The sequence below is a fragment of the Triticum dicoccoides genome, chromosome 7A (assembly GCF_002162155.2).
Source record: "Triticum dicoccoides isolate Atlit2015 ecotype Zavitan chromosome 7A, WEW_v2.0, whole genome shotgun sequence".
NCBI classification, from domain to species: domain Eukaryota; kingdom Viridiplantae; phylum Streptophyta; class Magnoliopsida; order Poales; family Poaceae; genus Triticum; species Triticum dicoccoides.
In genome coordinates, this window is record NC_041392.1 from 28079412 (window position 1) to 28098134 (window position 18723).

Here is an 18723-nt window from a genome sequence, read left to right on the forward strand (position 1 = left end):
CTTGCAATCCCCCCTGCCCCATCCCCTGGATTTGCTTCCGGTTTGCCAAGAAAAGATGTTTGAACCGGTCCGTGGAGTACCACATTGGATGCAAATCGCGTCCGGACCGGCAAGTCCGGACGGTTGTGGGTGGTTGAAGTGTCCGCGTTGGAGACGCCCTTACCAGTTTTTTCTTACCACACAGATCCAGTGGGATGGGCTTTTATTGTTTATATCTAAAAATGCCAAAAATGAATTTTTGTCTTTTTGCTACAATTCATTTATAATCGGCACTATTATCAATATCAAAGATGGGGGTTAAGATCGTCGTGACGCATCGATCGGCATGAAAAGATTAGATACCTTAGACCAACAATCGACAGTAGATGATGATAAAGGTTTTCTTTAGGGAGACGACGATAAAGGTTATCGCGTGGCCATGGCAGCCGTTGATAAGCAACACGAGCCAATCAACGAAATATGGGGTTGGGTTATCTAGGTATTGTGTGTGGCGGTCCGCACGTGTAGGGGAGGTGACATGGGTGAATTATTGGGGTGGGGCGCTGTCACACGAGGGGCACGTTGATATGTCTCCAAACCGGGAGGGAGGGACCGTGACCCGATGAGAAGGACGCGGGTGGCCAACGATAATTGCTGTTCTGCATGGCACTGCCATTCGTGCATGCATGCATCGTGTATTGGTGAGGGTGGTGGATCCCCCGGTACATGTGTGGACAGTAGGCCTCGGGCCATTTTTGGTGTCGATAAGGCCACTGCATGCATCCAGATCTGGTTCTCTCAGTTTTTTACTACTAGTGAACCATTAGAATTTACAAAGGCTCATTCAGTGCATGAGATGAACCGGTCGAGAATGCTTGTGAACCACCGACGCAACACTGGCATGTTGCAGCCGGCCGGTAGCAATATATCGAGCTACGTGACTAGGAGCGACCGTCGCTCTAACACGAGGATGTGAAGGCAACATCCAACACCAGATGTACATGAAAAAAAAAAAAGCATCATCTCAAAGAGTGCTCTCAGCGAGCTAGTTTAGTTCTCATCTTTTTTTTTTTCATCTATGTTAGCACATCCTGTTTAATTATAATCCATAAGGGCTTGTTTGATGCACAGGGAAAAGGGCAGGATCCAATTCCTGGGTAGCTCCCACCCATGGAAACTTGCGCCGGGCATTTGGTCGGATCAGAGGAGAGGAAATATTCGCCCCATCCCTGTGATATCCCTGGGCCAAAAATAAAAGCCACCCAGCTAGTGGACAAATTTCCTCGTCTCTCACTCTCCCTCTCTCTAAAGCCAACTCCGGGCCATGACCGCCATCACTCCACCACCTCGTGTCGACGCTCTGGTTGCATCGGTGGCTGCCCTCCATAGCTCAATGCCATCTCGTTTTGCCGAGACCCGGAAGAATAGACGGACATTGAGGAACAATCGGCCATATGGCCGTCGATCTTGCAAGCTTCAAGTTGGCCTCCACCTTAGCCTCATTCTCCACCTCATCCTCGACCAGTGTGCCCTCTCCTCACCTCCCTCTCGATGGACAAGCTTGAACCTTCCAAAAAAGAATCTTCCTGCAACTTCGATCCAGTCACTCTGATTTTGGATCTTGCCGGCCATCTCGAGTGAATCGAGTTGAGTGAACACGCTGACGCTGTCCACCTCATTGTTGTGGGTCGGCGAGCACGAGCACCCGCTTGTTGTAATTGGCTCCGACGTGGCAAGCATAATCAGATGGGCGAGCTCCGGCATCCGCTTGGAGAAATTAATATTTACCTCCTCCGTCGCGAAATGTAGTGTCAAAAAATGCCTTACATTTTCTTGCTAAAGATGAAGCTCCATTTTCTCAGGCAGGCAGCAGCCGGCAACGCCGATTTGCTTGCTGAAGATGAAGCTCTCCATTGTCGTCAAGACAAGTCCCTGTGTTTTGTTTGAGGTGATTACACCACTGGTGCTTGAACTTGCCACGAATGTGCATTTTAGTGCCTGAACTTGAAAAATACATTGAACTGGTTCGATAACTTAACATGGACGTGCAAATACGGTTCACATCTTATATGTATACGTCCACGGCCCTGACGAGGCACCCCAAGTGTCCTGGTTTATGTGGAAAAACCCCTGAAATTGTTTTCTCCTTACATAAAAGACCTCGGTGAGAAACAACAAAACTAAAATTACTAATTGGGTGAGGGATCGAACCTGTTACCTGTACCTCTCATGTGGGAGTGGCTAACCAGCAGACAAGGTGAAATTTGTTGTCATATATATATTCACACGCTTTTTATACAGCAGGTTGAACAACATAAACAAATTAATTTATTCGATCAAAAATAGTGTCGGGTCAATTATTTGAACCTGCACCCTAATACTATATAGCGGCCACAAATACCACTCCAACCAAGAACATGTAATTTTACAAAGGATAAATTTCTCTTTATATAAGATAATGCGCTCGTGTGGGTAAAATGGACCATTTTCAACATTTCAGTTGATTCCAGTTTTTGTAAAACTATGTAAATTATAATTGTGTGTTACAAATGATACATATATAATTAAGTTAAAGTACATTAAAAATTCATATGATTTAATATAATATCTCCACAAATAATTTTAAAAAATAAAATATTATGTATTAAATGAAATTAATTTTACAATTTCTAAAAGTGCTCACATTTTTAATGAAGTATTAAAGTAATTTAAGAAAGTTTTGTAATTTAAATAGATTCCCATATAATTCTAAACATTTCCACGTTATAAATAAAATATTTATGTAGTACATAAAAGCGTTCATACTTTAAGAAAAAAAGTCTTGTTTTAAAAAGTTTATATAATATATAAAAGTTTGTGTGTTTTATAAAAAAGCGAACCTTGTGCGCCCTCAGATTGCAGATCCTCACATGAATAATATTTGAATAAATAGACATTTTTATAATTCGTAAATATTTAAATTGTATGTATATGTTTTAAAATAACACATGAATTATTTTTAAAATGGCATGTAAAATTTAAATTCTTTTTGAAATCATGTTTGTTATGTAGTCATAAATATTAATTATACTTTAGAAACATGAGACCGTTTTGGTAGAAGTGGTATCCAAGGCTGATATATAACATTTTGTCGGATGTTTGGATCACATACCCGACACTATTTTTTGCTGGATTATTAAATTCCTTTAATTTATGTTGTTTCGCCTAGTGTACATAATGGTCATGAATCCAGTTTTGACTATACAACTGTGCTGCGGTTGACTGGCTAGCCGCGAGCTAACAGTAGTTCACTGGTTCGATTCCCTACCAGTCTAGCTTTCAGTTTTATTTCAGTCGTTTATCTGTGAGGTCCTATTTCTAAGAAAATAGTTTTAAGGGGTTTTCCAAAAAATAGGCCACACGCCCTGCCATTCAGTAGCTGACAGCGGGCCCCATGCCACCCCAGAATGCCTTGTCAGCATCATGTGAGTATGCAGAAGAGATTTGAACTGTATTTGCACGCTCATGCCAAGTTATGAAACTAGTTCAATGTATTTTTCAAGTTTAGGCACTAAAGTGAACATCCGTGACAAGTTCAAGCACCAACAGTGTATTTACATCGTTTTGTTTTTATGAACTTAAGATAAGTCCCTGTTTTGTTCTTTTGTTTAGGAATTCACAAGCTACGGTGGGGGAATCCCAGTAACCCCACTCCCCAACGCCAAATTACTGGAGGGGGAAACCCCGGTGGATTCAGATGCGTAAAAAAAAAACTCCGTCGCGCTTTTCCTACCATGGAAAGTCTGTGGTGTCCAAACTTGAGTTTCCTTACTTACACTTCCAACAGATGATTAGTAATAACCTGTTTATATTCTGCCAGGGAACAAAGTAAACAATAATGTCAGTATCAAACTTACAATAACTGAACTATGAGTTTACTGCTGAATCCTAAGAACATTTTCCTAAATGATATAGTCTGATGTATTTAGGAAATAGATAGTATTTTTTTTCTTGGATGATACATTATAATATACCATGGTAACAAAAATATCATTCAATCGGCTAATTAGTGCAACACAAAATATACATGTCAACATGTTTTCACATTTTAAAATAAATAAGATTGTCAACCAGCATGCACGTGTTGTTTATCTAACATGATTGTACTAATTGTAAGTTCATTGTAACACAAAAGTAGGAGTATCACAGTATGCCCTGATAACCTGTAGAGTCCCGATAAGGTGGTTCTGGTTGTCATGACCGTACTGTCATGTTGGCGATGCTGTACTATGACAGTATTCGTAGGTCCATTGGTAGGTCTTGGCTATCAATCAGTGACAGTATTTGTAGGGCCATTGTGACTCTTCGGGCTCTGTAGTTGAAGTTCCCTCTGCCATATAATAGAAACAGTTTGATTTTTTTTCTTGCGAAAGATATGGTAGAAACAGTTATAAATGTGAGCTTCTGAAGTCAAGTGCCAGAATTTCGAAAAGGATTAAGAAGTCATGAGTTAAGTGGCAATAGGATATGATTGTAATACTGACTTTGCAAATACTGTACCGTGAAACGATATACATGTAAACTATTTGCCAACGAATGTAATTTCCATATTAGGACATGATTAGTCATCCTAAGATGAATGGCATGATTAAGGTAAGGTATATTTGTTCTGCAGTTCTAAAAGAAAAATGACTGTTCAGTTTACTACTTGTCACACTTGAAAGTGTCAACACTAGCATAGAAGTTAGGAAATGAAAAGGCTATTTCTGTTCAGTTGGAAATTTTTAGTGAAGTGTGAGCAAACAAGCAAAAAAAGTAGTCATGCACAGGATTGATGAGAATAACAGAACAGTTAAAAACTTATTTATGTTTCTTCTCAAGAAAGAATAAAAGTACAGGGGATTCAGGGAGACAAGCAACATTATAGATAAAAAGCTCATACTCAAATTGTTGTGGTGATGAAAGCTAACAAAGATCTTAAATGGACGGTTGGTCCTTTGTTTTGACATGTGCATATGCATTCTATAGAGGGAAAAGATGTCAACTCTTCCTCCCTCTCCACATCCTGATATCATCAGCATGCATGGTGTTAAAAGCATCTACACTGTCCCTGAAGAGTGAAGAAGTTACTCGGCAAAAAAGGCCGCCGTGTTCAAGGTTCATGTGCAAACAACTGACCAAGGAGGCTTTCAAATTTCCACAAGACTCATGCGCAAACTAAAAGACGTAGAGCAGAAAGCTTACTTCTTTTGTACATCCTGATTGGCAGGCCATTAAGTCCTTCCAAACCAGCAGGCCAGTGGTCAAATTTCTGCTGCTGTTGCTTCTGCCCCACCTTTCCATTGTTCGTCCTGAAATGGAAGGAGAGAATTACTTTATAAAGCTCCTCGAAAAAGCAATTACATCTGCAAATGAAGTTTTCGCCTAGGACCGACTGTGTTAATATGTTTCCATCAAATTCTCAGCCATATGTGGCAAGGCTAAGAGATGGTCCAGGCTCATCTTATAGCTGTAGCTGTTGGACTGGCCTAACTCACACACAAGTATTGCCAGTATGCCAAAATTTACCAGCTTTGAATGAGAAACAACATGAAGATCAGTCCATGGCTTTCCATGCACTCAGCTGAACCCATAGCCACAACTTTTCTTGGACTTTGACTTAGCCATTCAACGTCAACTTTCCCGGTGCTGGAAAGAATAATACTGGTCTCTGGACAACTTAATTTCTTGTCCTGGTCTCCGTTTTGAGTAGACACTGCATCTTACTTGGGCAATCATTTCCATCCCAAAGTGGCACGGCAAAAGGATTTGGCTGAAAAACTCTGCAGCAGAAACACCATTTTCCAACGCGATGAAGGGAAAGGCCTATAACTCTGCACGAAATGCGCTACAGAGTGCAGCTTTCCAGCAACTCACAGATACTAGCACCCTGAAGCAATCATTGCAAGCAACAAAACAGTCCCCAATGTGGTTCCTGACCATAACCCCAATGCCCATCCGACGAATTAAGGGAAACAGGGCAGCATCAACATTGACTGCAACCATACCTACTGGTGGTTCAGTCCATTGGAGAGTTCACCACAAGGACTCACGCCTAGGAGCAGGCCCGGGCTTCGAGCACTTTTGCACGACCAATTGAACATAGGCTCAGATTTCCAGCAACTGTCTCGGATCACGAGATGCACCATTGTTGAGCACATCATTCCTCTCTTCCCAGATGTGTCATATTGTGATGGCCATGACTGTAGCATGAAGCTAATCACGAGAGAGAATGTCAAACATCCGTGTGCATCCTCGTTGTCTCGACTCAACACAAGAATACAGCCTTTCCTCATCTTAGCTTTGCAACACCACAGTTCTTTCCCCTGAATTTCTTCCATTCAAAGCAGTTAACTTATTCTGCAGCAAACAAATGCTGTTATACAGAGTACTTTAGAATCAGAGAATCAGTTTAAGCAAAAGCATCCCATCGCCATTTACTGCCCACTGTCTTGAGTTATCTTCTATATATATTCAGTACCGTTCACCGGCTATAGCTGTCATATGTATATTCAGTACCGTTCACCAGCTACAACTGCCATGTTACCGATGCTGATCTTGGTTGTCTAGCGATGCCAGTACAGGAACGAAGCCAAGGCCATTCTGCCTCTTTGGGCCAAGCAATTCAAGTTCCCTGTGCCATATAGTAGAAACAGTTATACAGGTGAGCTTCTAAAATCAAGTGCGAGAATGCCGAAAAGGATCACGAATTCAGTGGCGATCGGGTATGCGTTTAGTACCTTCAAACGATATGTTGTAGTTGTTGGACTAGCCTAACTGACGTACAAGCATTACGAGCGTGCCAAGATACACTAGCTTTGAAAGAGACAGAATGTGGAAAGCAATCCATGTCTTTAAGTTCCATGTACGCAGCCGAAGCCATAGCCACAACTTTTCATGGACTTTGACTTGACCCATTCAGCGTCAACTTGTCCAGTGCTGAAAAGAATATAGCACAAATAAGATTTATGTGGACAAGTCTCTGGAGCACTTAATTTCTCTTCCAGGTCTGTTTTGAGTACAAACTGCACGTCTTACTTGGGCCATCATTTTCCTTCCACGAGTGGCACGGCAAAAGGATTTGACTGAAGGAAGCAAGAAAAGTCTTGACCAGAAACACAATTTACTGACACGGTGAGCAGGAAACACCTATAACTCTGCACCGAGTGCGCATTTATCAATCTTCTATCTCCCCGGAATATCAGAGGAGGATTGCTTTGCGGTACAGTGCGGCTTGCCAGCAACCCACAGATGTTAGCACCCTTAAGCAATCATCCTACCTGCATAAACTGATCGATCGATCAGGATGAAGATATTCAGGGCGCAAGGTAATCCTTGTGCCACAGCTCCGTATATATTTCTCGTGCAGTTGCTCCTTCTCTGCCTGTGTTTATTCTGCACCGGTTCCGCCCAATCCAGCCTTACCAAATGCCCTGGCAGCTCCGTCAACATCCCATCCCCTTTCAACATCCCTGACAACTCGAGCATCTCGAGGAATCCAGGCTTCGACATATCATGTGAATCAACAGGGCCAATGATATCGCTCGGTCGCAAGCAGTACAGGGTCCTGGGCATCTCGCTGCTCCAGGGCTATGTACGTGTAACCGGTCACACCGTCTACACCCAGTGCCAGCAGAACGCTGGCCCGGTGACCACAAACTTCATTGACCTTCGGGGCACGCCTTTCACCTTCTCACACACACTTAACAAGTTCACCGTCGTTGGCTGTGACTCCATGGCCATGATACAAAGCCCGGACGTAACGAGTCGGTACAGGGGAGGCTGCGTGTCGTTCTGCGCTTCCGAGGGAAGCATCACCAGTGGCGCATGCTCTGGGGTGGGCTGCTGTCAAGCTTCAGTGCCCGAGGAACTCAAGGTACTGAAGTTAGAGTTTACCAGCATACGGAGCCAGCTCCTGCAGTCCTCCGGATCTTTGGGGAACATCAGTAAAAGCAGTAGCGCATGGTGCAGCAAGGCGTTCATTGTGGACCAAGGTTCCTATGTGTTCTCCAGGGATCACTTGGACAGAAACCTGACAAACCTGCCAATGGTACTTGACTGGTCTATATCCGGCGGCAACTGCTCAGAGGCGCGTAGTGCGCCTCAGACCTACATGTGCAAGGAGAACACCGATTGTTATACCGTGGCAAATAACACTGCATACCGCTGCAACTGTTCTGAAGGTTTCACTGGGAACCCTTATCTGGGATGCCAAGGTGAGAAATTCATGTTTGCAATAGATGACACCTTTATGCTTTGATTGCCACTAACTTAGAATATATGCCTTATTCTGATTTCCCTTTCTCTACAAGATATTGATGAATGCAAAGACGAAAATAAGTATCCCTGCACGCACAGGTACAAGTGCATCAACACAGTTGGTGGTTTTAACTGTGCATGCCCCATGGGCATGACGGGGGATGGTAAGAAGCAGGGCACTGGGTGCAAAAGAGATACAACGCTACTGATTGCTGCAGGCAAGTTTCACATGGTCTTATAAAATTTTCCCTTTTGAAATGATCTGCTCAATCTGAATGAACGAGCACTTATTCATGAAAGTTCCTACTCTCTTTTTTAGGTGGAGGCCTGCATTTGCTGCTTGTCCTCCTCATGCTCGGATTCTGGACCCACTGGCTTTTCACGAAGAGAAAGCTTGCGAAGATAAGACAGAAATACTTTTTGCAGAATGGTGGCATGATCCTGAAGCAGCAGATGTTTTCTCAGAGGGCGCCGTTGAGGATATTCACCTCTAGCGAGCTTGAAAAGGCAACCAACAGATTCAGTGATGACAACATAGCTGGCCGAGGTGGGTTTGGAACGGTCTACAAAGGCATACTATCTGATCAAATGGTTGTGGCGATCAAGAAGGCGCAGCGAGTTGATCAGAGCCAGGTGGAACAATTCGTTAATGAGATGGTCATTCTCTCACAAGTGAACCATGAGAATGTGGTCCAGCTAGTTGGTTGTTGTCTCGAGTCAGAAGTTCCATTGTTGGTTTATGAATTCATCACCAACGGGGCCCTTTTTCACCACCTCCACAACACATCAGCCCCGATGTCGTGGAAGGAACGCCTAAGGATTGCAGTGGAAACTGCAACAGCACTTGCCTACTTGCACATGGCCACAGAAATGCCAATTATTCACAGAGATGTCAAGTCGTCAAACATACTCCTTGACGAGAGCTTCACGGCGAAGGTCTCCGATTTTGGTGCTTCGAGGCCAATGGCCCATAATCAGACCCATGTGACGACCTTAGTGCAGGGGACACTGGGGTACATGGACCCTGAGTACTTCCAGACAAGCCAACTGACAGAGAGAAGTGACGTCTATAGCTTTGGTGTAGTACTTATCGAGCTATTGACAAGGCAGAAACCAATATTTGGCGGTAAGATGGATGAGGTGAGAAGCCTAGCATTGCATTTCAGTATACTATTCCATGAGAACCGGTTGTCCGAAATTGTAGATCCTCAGGTAGACAAGGAAGCTGGGGCTAGACATGTTAAAACTGTGGCACAGCTGGCCTTGCGTTGCTTAAGGCTGAAATGTGAGGAGAGGCCAAGGATGGTAGAGGTTGCAGTCGAACTTGAAGCGCTGCGAAGACTAATGAAACAACACTGCATAGTCAATTCTGAAGAGTGAACAAGAGTGTTGTGTACCAGACTTGCTAGACTTTACAATTTATGATTCAGTAAGTATATTGATTTGGCAAGGATGTGGACACAAGACCGAGCGACTAAGAGTCTCATCTACGGAGTCTCGGTGCGATGAGGAAATGAATATTGTTCATGAACTAAGCTAGCTGTTGTAGTAGTTAGTGGCCTGCATATGGCTTTCCAGTAAGACGAAAGACAAAGTACATCCCATAAATTACAGAATGAACAACATTGCATGGTTAGACAACACCACGCAAATTCATCTTTTGTTTATCCTGTAACTGTAAGTATGCAGGAGACTAGAGTTTACCTGGTGCAGTGGTGCTAGAAGGTGAATACATCATTCCTTGGCTGTATTTCTTAAAATATAAACACTAAACAGGTCATAATGGGAAATAAGTGTTTGTCAATTTACTAATTTTTATCTAAAAATTCCAGATTGAATTGGCTCAAGGAAACACCCTTCTCAACAACCAACATCTTATCGTTTACAAGAAAACAATTTAAGGAATTATTGCTACCAGGCTTCTTCCCCTATGCGGAAGTAATTATTGAAGTCAAGTAATTTCAATGCGCGGAGGAACACAGTTCAGTTTTACGATTAAACGGATTTCAGCGGTGGCACATTGGATTTGGATCTTACCTAAGTGGCCGCCGCCGGCGCATCCCCTCCGCTCCGCCGCACATGGCCCTTCGTTGCCACGCGAACCGCCGGCATGGGGGAGGACGGCCGCGCCTCCCTCCTTGTTCTCCTACTCTCCGGCGGCTCCCTCGCCCCCTTCCCTCGTCGCCGATGCGCACGGGAAGATGAGGAACTAGTGGTACTTTTCTTTCTTTTTTTTTAGAATCAGATGAGGAACTGGCGAGGCTAGAACTGGGCCCACTAGGACGGTTAGTTCGCAGGATGGGCTTTAGCTTTTAAGATGATTTGCCGCACCATGGCAAGGAGTAGATGGGCTCTCGCGGAACCAGAGCTAGTGTCAAAGATGGCAGATAATGTGAAACCACGGGCGAAGAATTGACTTTCCGAGTTAAGTGAAACTTTGGATGACTACTCGTTTACATCAATGGTTATCACACTTTGGGCCATTTGATACGCAAGAAGGAAAGCAATACACGAAGGAATTTTTCAGTCTCCACAGCAGACATCATCTTTCGTGACATCGTACATGAATGAGCTGGGCCAGCTGGTCCCTGTTGTGCCGAGGCAAGTTCCAGGTGCTGCCCAACATTCTCCCAAGTCCTGGATAGCCTCACCAGTGGGAGTGGCGAAGATGAACTTAGATGCAGCGGTATTGCGCAACAAACGAGGAGGAGCAGTGGCCGCCATTTGCCAAGACCACACAGGGTTATACCTTGGGTCTTCGGCTGTTCTGGTTCGAGGCATCAATGACTCGATGATACTGGAAACTTTTGCTTGCAGTGAAGCATTGGCACTAGCAGATGATCTAAATATTCAGAGGGTGGTGGTTGCATTGGATAGACTGGGTGTGGTGAAGGTCATTGACGCTGGAACAAGGGGCCTTCATTCGGCAATAGTACATGAAATAATAGAGCGTAGCAATAGGTTTACATTATGTTCTTTTTCTTCATGAGCGTAGGAACCACAATTTTGAAGCTCATAATCTCGTCAAATCGGCCTATAATCTAGGCTTAGGTAGGTTTGGTTGGGCACTCCTCATGACCCGAACCGTGTACCTATGAATATTCTTATTGAGTAATAAAGTGACGAGATTTCTAAAAAACCATATTTTTTAATGTTCAAATTTTTTAGAAATTATTTCTTGATTTTAAAATAATTACCAGGTATTTTAAAATATATTTAGAAATTCTAAAAAATTCACATGTTTTCGAAAAGTTCATGATTTCTGAGAAAAAAAACATGAATTCGAAATATGTTCCGATATTTTTAAGTTTCGTATTTTTAAAAAAATATGTATTTTAAAAATGTCAAAAAAACTAAAATATTCATGAGAATATATATAAATAATGAATTTTAGAACAATCAGAAATTTTTAAAAGTTCATGAATTTTCCTTTAAAATGGATGATACAAAGTAAATGAAAATTTTAAAAAGGAACAAAATCAAGTTGAAAAACTTGCAAAATACTTTCCAGAAGGTTCCCAAAACCACTAAAAGAAAAACCTATATGTGCTGGCCCACATAAATAATTAAAGCTGGAAAGGTGTGTGATATGTACCAATTGGCTACTATTTGGTGCAAAACTAATGAGAGGGTACATCTTTGGAGGAACCTAGCGGACACTTTTGATGGACTTGGAGCGTGTCACTTGGTGTGTTTAGCTGGCACCACATGTCGAGCAGTTGGCGCACTTGTGGGATCTCGATTTTTAATTTTTTGCACACCTTTTGGGGTTTTCCCAAAAAAAATGGGTTTTCATGTTTTGCTTGTGGTTTTCATGACTTTTGTTACTGTGCTTCTCAAAAGTGAAAAACACAACTACGCAACGGCGTGAAGCACATCTATGCTTTCAACTATTGTGCTTTTTCAAAAAGTGAAAAGTACAATTGTGCGACCAAAAGAAGCACAACTGTGCTACTCGAAAAGTGAAATGAAGCACAACAGTGTTTTCTTCGCGAGGCACAAATGTGCTTCCCTGCAAGTGAAAAGCACAGTTGTGCTTTTGGTGAAGAACTGTGCTTCTCAAAAAGTGAAATGAAACACATCAGTGTTTTTCGCGAGTCAGAATTGTGTGTTGTGCTTTCTGAAAAGTGAAAAATACATATGTGCTTCAAGAAAAGTGAAAAGCACAACTGTCCTTTTTTTTTCTCGGGCTTACATTTTATTCTTTCGCCTTTTGTTTTTTTCTATGTCTCCGGTTTTATTCTATTTATGGTTTTTATCCAATTTTTTTGTGTTTATTCTTGTTTTCGGGCTTTTTCGATTTCCTGTTTCTTAAAGTAAAAAAGCTCATTCAAACATGTCAACTGGGTTATAGTCTTGAAGGTCTCGATGTGAGATAGCCAACGATGAAAAATGCAAAACTGTCGGGTTGTGACAAGTGTCACACATGCGGTGTGTCACTTGTCACCACGAGAGAAGGTAGGAGTGACCTATGCAAGGGGGCACCCTCTAATTAGTGATCTTATGGAGTGCCCCTATACTATACCTGGCCATGGGAAGCTCGGCCCGGATGGCCTGCGTGTGCCATTGGGTCGGGCTCAGGCCTGGAAAATGTGCCCGACGGGCAGATCGGGCCGGGCTCGAGCTTGCAAAAAAATAGATTTTAGCCGTAGTCGGGTCGGACCGACCGGTCCATGTTGGCCTTTTTTTGGCTCGGGCCGGACTTGAGCTTGATTTATTACGGTCAGGCCGGGTCAGGCTCGGGCCTAGGTTTTCAGCGCCGGGCCTTTTTCAGCCCAGCCCGACATATGCCCAGGTATTACCCTATAGAACGCATTGTGTCTACTTGGCAGGGAAGCGCTAGCGCCCATTTCATTATTTTCTCTAGGTTTCGGAGGCCCAACTTACTTTACAAGAAGGTTTTTCTTTTAGATTTTTTTTCTCTAGTTTTTCATTTGGTCTTTGTTTTTTCTTTTCATTATTGAACATTTGTAAGAGTTTACCTTTTTCAAAAAATGTGAATATTTGGAAAATTTTACAATTCACGAAAATTTATAAGAAACGTGAACAATTTTTATATGCGGTAACATTTATAAAATTTGTGAACAAATTTTAAAAATATAAAATTCAGAAAAATAATGCTTGGTTTTTAAAAGAAAAATCTTGAAGAATATTTTAATCCGTAAATATCTTTTATGAAATCTTGAACATTTTTACAATGCATTTAAAACTCCTGGGTGTTTTTCAACTATATAGAGAAAATATTTGCAAACACGAAATACAAAAAGGAAACAAAAATATAAAGAACTTGAAACATACGTACGTGTACACTTACAATTTGTGTGTAGCATTCAAGACTTGAGTGACCATGCACACTGTAAGACGAGAAACAAAGTCTAGCACACCTTGCTGTGATGAGTTTCTTTGATCCTAAATTTCACTTCACAGACCAGATGTGCATGCAATGATTTCTTCTCATCACGGACGTCCTACTTGGATCATGGTAATGGTTGACCAGTGGTTCATTGTTGACTGAACTAAGAGATTCGGTCTCTGGCTCATAACTGTTCGCACACAAACACGTCATCATGTACCCTCAACATCGGGGGTGATACACCGCAGCTCACGTCGAAGGAGACCCGTCCGAAAGCGCGGTACGCAAGCAATCCGGCAGACGCTTTTGTAGACCCGAAACCCCACATGCCCGGGAGGGACCCCGTCAGGGCGCGCGACAGCTATGGGCTTCCCTAAGTCGACTTGATAGCCCCTAGGGCCTCGATGTTTGCTGCCCTGCAACAAGAAGAACGAAAAAAAACGAGAAGAAAAAGAAAAGGGAGAAGATAAAAGTAAAGGTAAAAACTGGTAAATGAATTGATCGATTGTATGTTGTTTAATCGGCCGCCACTCCTTAGGTATATAAGAGGCGGATGGACTTCCCGTGCAAGAAAAGGTTAGAATTCACGTTCAAAACTCTAGTTTGGGTCCAACTCGAAATCCAAACTATGCAAAACTGTTTGGTTTACAACCGGCTGCACCTTATGGGTCACTTTTGAGGCAGTAAATAATCTCGGATGGAAACGAGCCCAAAAGCAATCTTGGCCATTTCAACGAGACGAACAACTTTCATGTTGAATGTTTTTTTTATCAGAGGCTATCTTGAGAGGGTTTTCGGTTGTTTTCCGAAGTCTGCAGTAGAGAAATCCAAAAACCTGGACGAACATCCCCGAAGTGTCCGGCTATCCCCGGAGAAATTCAAAACCTTGATTATTTTCGGAGTGTCCGACCATCCTGATGCAACCGCGCATTTTCGGCACTAACTTTTGCATACGAACTCGGTTTGAGACGTTTTTTACATGAAAATCAGCCGCTTTGACGAGATGCACAACTTTCATGTTGAAACTTCTTCCATTTGAGGCAATCTTAATTGTGTTTCAAGCCATTCTTTAATCTGGTGTCAACATGAGCATCTCTGAACTTATCATAACTTTTGCATCCAAACTCCGTTTTTGATCATCTTCATATCCATCTTGATCTCTCGAAGAGAGCCATCCCATGGTGACTTTCAATAATAAGTTTAAATTAATGTTGACATAGCTTCAAGCTACTCTTTATGATCGTGCCACTTTTGAGCGTCAACACTTACTCAGAGTACGTGATATGTCAGTAGGTCCCGATTAACCATGCACATTGGTCAGGAGCTTAATTAATTTTTTGGGCTTGTAAATCTTTTTTTTACGGGTAAAAAAGATTTACAAGCCCAAAAAATTAATTAAGCTCACACCAGCAGTGCCCTGCAGTATAACATGCCTTGTTGCATTATGATCAACTGCTCATGCTTGTTACTGCTTTTTTTTAGAAAAGGAGGATGACCCCCGGCTTCTGCATCTAGGCGATGCATACGGCCACTTTATTATTATTCTCACAAGACCTTACAAAGCCATACAACAGTAAGACTAAAGCCACCGTCTAAGCAACAGCTGTCGGTACACCTATCCAACCGATGAAGGGGCGCAAATAGTTTGGGCCTAATACCAAACAGACATCGCAGCCAAACCTAAACATCTAAGACCTGAGGTCCCAACCAGGACGCCTGCCGGGTATGGGGCACCTACCAGTCCGGTGCACTCCTCAACCAGGACGCCTGCCGGGTATGAAGCCACCGCAGCCACGTGCCATCAATCCATCTTCAGAGTTGTACTGTTGCATGAACCGTGCCAGGTCTCTCTGCCATCGACGCCACCACGACGCCAGACAGCGCCACCATCCTGCGCTCGTCCATCATCACCCACTGGCGAGACCCCCACTGCACCATGCCGCTAAGACCCGCCGTTGTCGACGTGCCAGATGCCACACCGCTCCTCCGACGCGAACACCAAAAACAGGAAATGCCCTAAAGATACAAGGGGCACTTTGCACACCAGGAAAGCCGCCGCGAGCAGCTGCAGAGAGCCAGCCGACGGCCAAAGCCCCCACCTTCATCAACCCACACCCGAATCCTAGGCAACGCCTCGGAGGGGATGACGCCCATGGCGCCACCGTTGCTCAATCCAGGCCGGATTTTGGGTTTTCACCCGGGAGAGGACCGGAGGTGGCAAGAATAGGGACCACGACACCGCCTTCAGGAAGGATGCGTCGCCTGAAGCTGACGCCGCTGTCGAGCCGAACCAGCCGGCCTAGGGTTTCCCCCGGTCCCAATCTGCACCACCATCCCCAGAAGCACCGGATCCAGCAGCAGCCGCCAGCATCAAGCGCAAAGGGGAAGGAGCGGGAACGAGGGAGCAGCAGGCCTCCAGATCTAGCGAGGACGAAGGCCCCCGAACTGCTGCCGCCAAGCGCCGACGCCCCACCGCCCGAGCGGTCGAGGACGCCGGGCAAAGTCCCCGCGCACACCGTCCAGGGCGCGAACGGCGGCGCCGCACCAGCAGGGGCCGCCGCCCTGTGGATCCGGATCTCCGCGAAAGGGACGACGAAGGCCTCGCCGCCACCGTCACTGGTGGCTGCATGGGCTTGCCCGGCGCCCTCCTCGGGTAGCGGCAAGGAGGGGTAGAGGAGATGTAGGTGGCGGCGCTCGAAACCCTAGTCGCTGCCCGAGTCGCCCGAGTGGGCGACGCTTGTTACTGCTACTTCACAAGTAATGAGTTGCAATATTCTGCAACATCATACTTACTGTGTGATCTATTTAACAAAGGTTTTGGGCGTCACTTACTCAGGCCTGTTATATATCTCTAGACCATTTGCTATATATATTCTTGTGTTTGGTTCACTTGCCTTCCGTTGTTTTAATACCACGAGGTGTTGAACAAGATTCAATGCTTCAGTTTTGATGTGCCTCTTTGAAGAGCTGAGACACTAGAAGAAACCGAAAGAAGATGCGGACCACCCTGTTGATCACTACCCGAGTGGTGCGCTGTTAGGATTAATCATGTCTAGATGAACTGAGAGAGTCAGTTAGTTTGTTAGCTGCATGCGAGGAGTAGTTATCTAGTTGTCAGCTGCATGCACGTACTAGTCTTTGGACCCTAGAGAGATTCTAGGAGAAGATAAGATCATGGGTTAGTGCATGTAGTTAGTTGGTTAGTGGAGCAACTAGTCTGGAGACGTGGTGGCCGGGTGTGATGGCCGGCGTGAGTGTGTGGGTCTTGGCTGAGTGCCAAACTTTGTATAAATAGTCATCTCATTCAGTAATGGAAAAAGGCCGAGAGGTCTGAAGGAAAACCATGTAGCCACGATGGTAACCAAGGAAGTGTCTTTGGCAAAGTTGTTCCTCTTCCTTGGTTAATGCATGTGTGTGTGCGCGTTCTGGTGCTCTTGATAGATAGAGAGAGAAGGAGAGTTGTGCGAGGCAACGAGAGGTAGAAGAAGAAGCGGCGCTGCAAGGAGGCGGCGCCAACATGCGCATGTCACAAAAATTTGACTGTAAAACACACTGCTAGCAACCAGGGTAACAATAGACCAATTCGGGCATGATGTATCTAGATCCACTGTACCAAGCTGTTGACATTGTACATCTGACGATTATGTGCAAATATGCAGCACAGTGTAACATATTTTTACAATAGACGGGAAGGAAGCGACCAAGATTGGCAGGAGCTGGATAGATGCACTTATTGGCAGGAGCTGGAGCTGGATAGGTCGTCACTGGCAAATAAAGTTTCAGCAATGATCGGCCGGAATAAGGTTGTCTAGAACTGAAAAAGAAGCAACCCATCTGGGAGGCATGAAGGTGGCTATGTGGTTGTTTCAATTATGATGAATTTTTTTTGATCTTCATTTCACTTTCCTAACCATATGTGCATCCCATGATTTGTTCTCATCACGGACGTACTGCTTGGGTTTGGTCTCTCAGCGACAGTGGCGAGATGAAGCGTGTGAAAGATTATGTGTTCGCAGATCTGGTTCTCCGGGTCTGTCCTTTTTTAGTAGGTTTTTCGAGGTAGCGTTGTCCTGGGTGCACACAATGTGGGTATGCGTTTCGGCACATCGACATAGTTTCGACCGAGGTTGCCAGTCGCGGCCCCATCATGGTGATTATCAGATTTGTGTTCGCCAAGTTTGTTGGCTGGACCGGGGCGGTGATTTGTTACACAGATTGCGACTATCGTCTGTCATAGATTGACAACTTCCCTGCCATTGCTTATCCAAGGTCGTGGATTTCAACTAATTTGCTCCACTCTGATGGAGGCCCGGAGGAGGTATTGGGTTAGGCTGGGCGCGCCACCGTGGATGCTGGAGGAACAAAACTTCAGCACTCTCAAGAATTTAACTTTGTTTTTCAATGTATGTAAGATTGTTTTTGTTAGGGCTTGCGCTACTTAGGGTGTGTTCTGATCTCCTCCCGCTCCACGCTTCACAAAATTCTAGAGCGGAGCAGAGCCGAACGAAATATCCCCAAGAAGCTAGCTTCAGGAAGTTGTTATCAGTTGTAGTGCAAAAATCTGGAGCGAGGAAGACCCAGCTCCACCGAAACAAGAATCTGAGGTTCACCCATATTACAGCTAAAATGCCACCGCCAAACATAATGGTTCTCTCAGCCACGCAAAAGAAACTGATTCAGCCCTCGACAACCACATCGCTAGGAATATCTCCCCTCGACAGGCATCTTGGGCTTGTTCCAGCCGGCTCAGTATAGTCCTAGACAACCCAACAACTGCTCCCAGCCCAAAAACGCGATGGGAAGCTGATTTAGTTGTCGAACGGAACCAGATTGCTGCGTGGAGCACTAGTAAAAAACGGGTCTACTGTCCCGGTTCATAATGATCTTTTGTCCCGGTTCGTAAGGGTCTTTTGTCCCGGTTTCTGAACCGGGACTAAAAGGCCGTTACTAATGCCCTGACCCTTTAGTCCCGGTTCTAACCAGAACCGGGACAGATGGGCCTTCACGTGGCCTGTGCGCTGAGCCCAGGCAGGAGGGCCTTTGGTCCCGGTTGGTGGCACCAACCGGGACCAATAGGCATCCACGCGTCAGCATTTCTGTGGCTTGGATTTTTG

At 44.5% G+C, this 18723-nt stretch overlaps 1 protein-coding gene across 1 annotated transcript; it reads left to right on the forward strand.

The window, feature by feature from the left end:
- Positions 1 to 7303: 7303 nt before the first annotated feature.
- Positions 7304 to 9849, forward strand: LOC119332244 (wall-associated receptor kinase 3-like). The gene is made up of 3 exons (XM_037605430.1): positions 7304 to 8213; positions 8310 to 8474; positions 8576 to 9849. The coding sequence occupies exons 1-3, from the start codon at positions 7304 to 7306 to the stop codon at positions 9634 to 9636; spliced, it is 2136 nt and encodes a 711-aa protein (XP_037461327.1). The 3' UTR covers positions 9637 to 9849.
- Positions 9850 to 18723: the final 8874 nt, after the last annotated feature.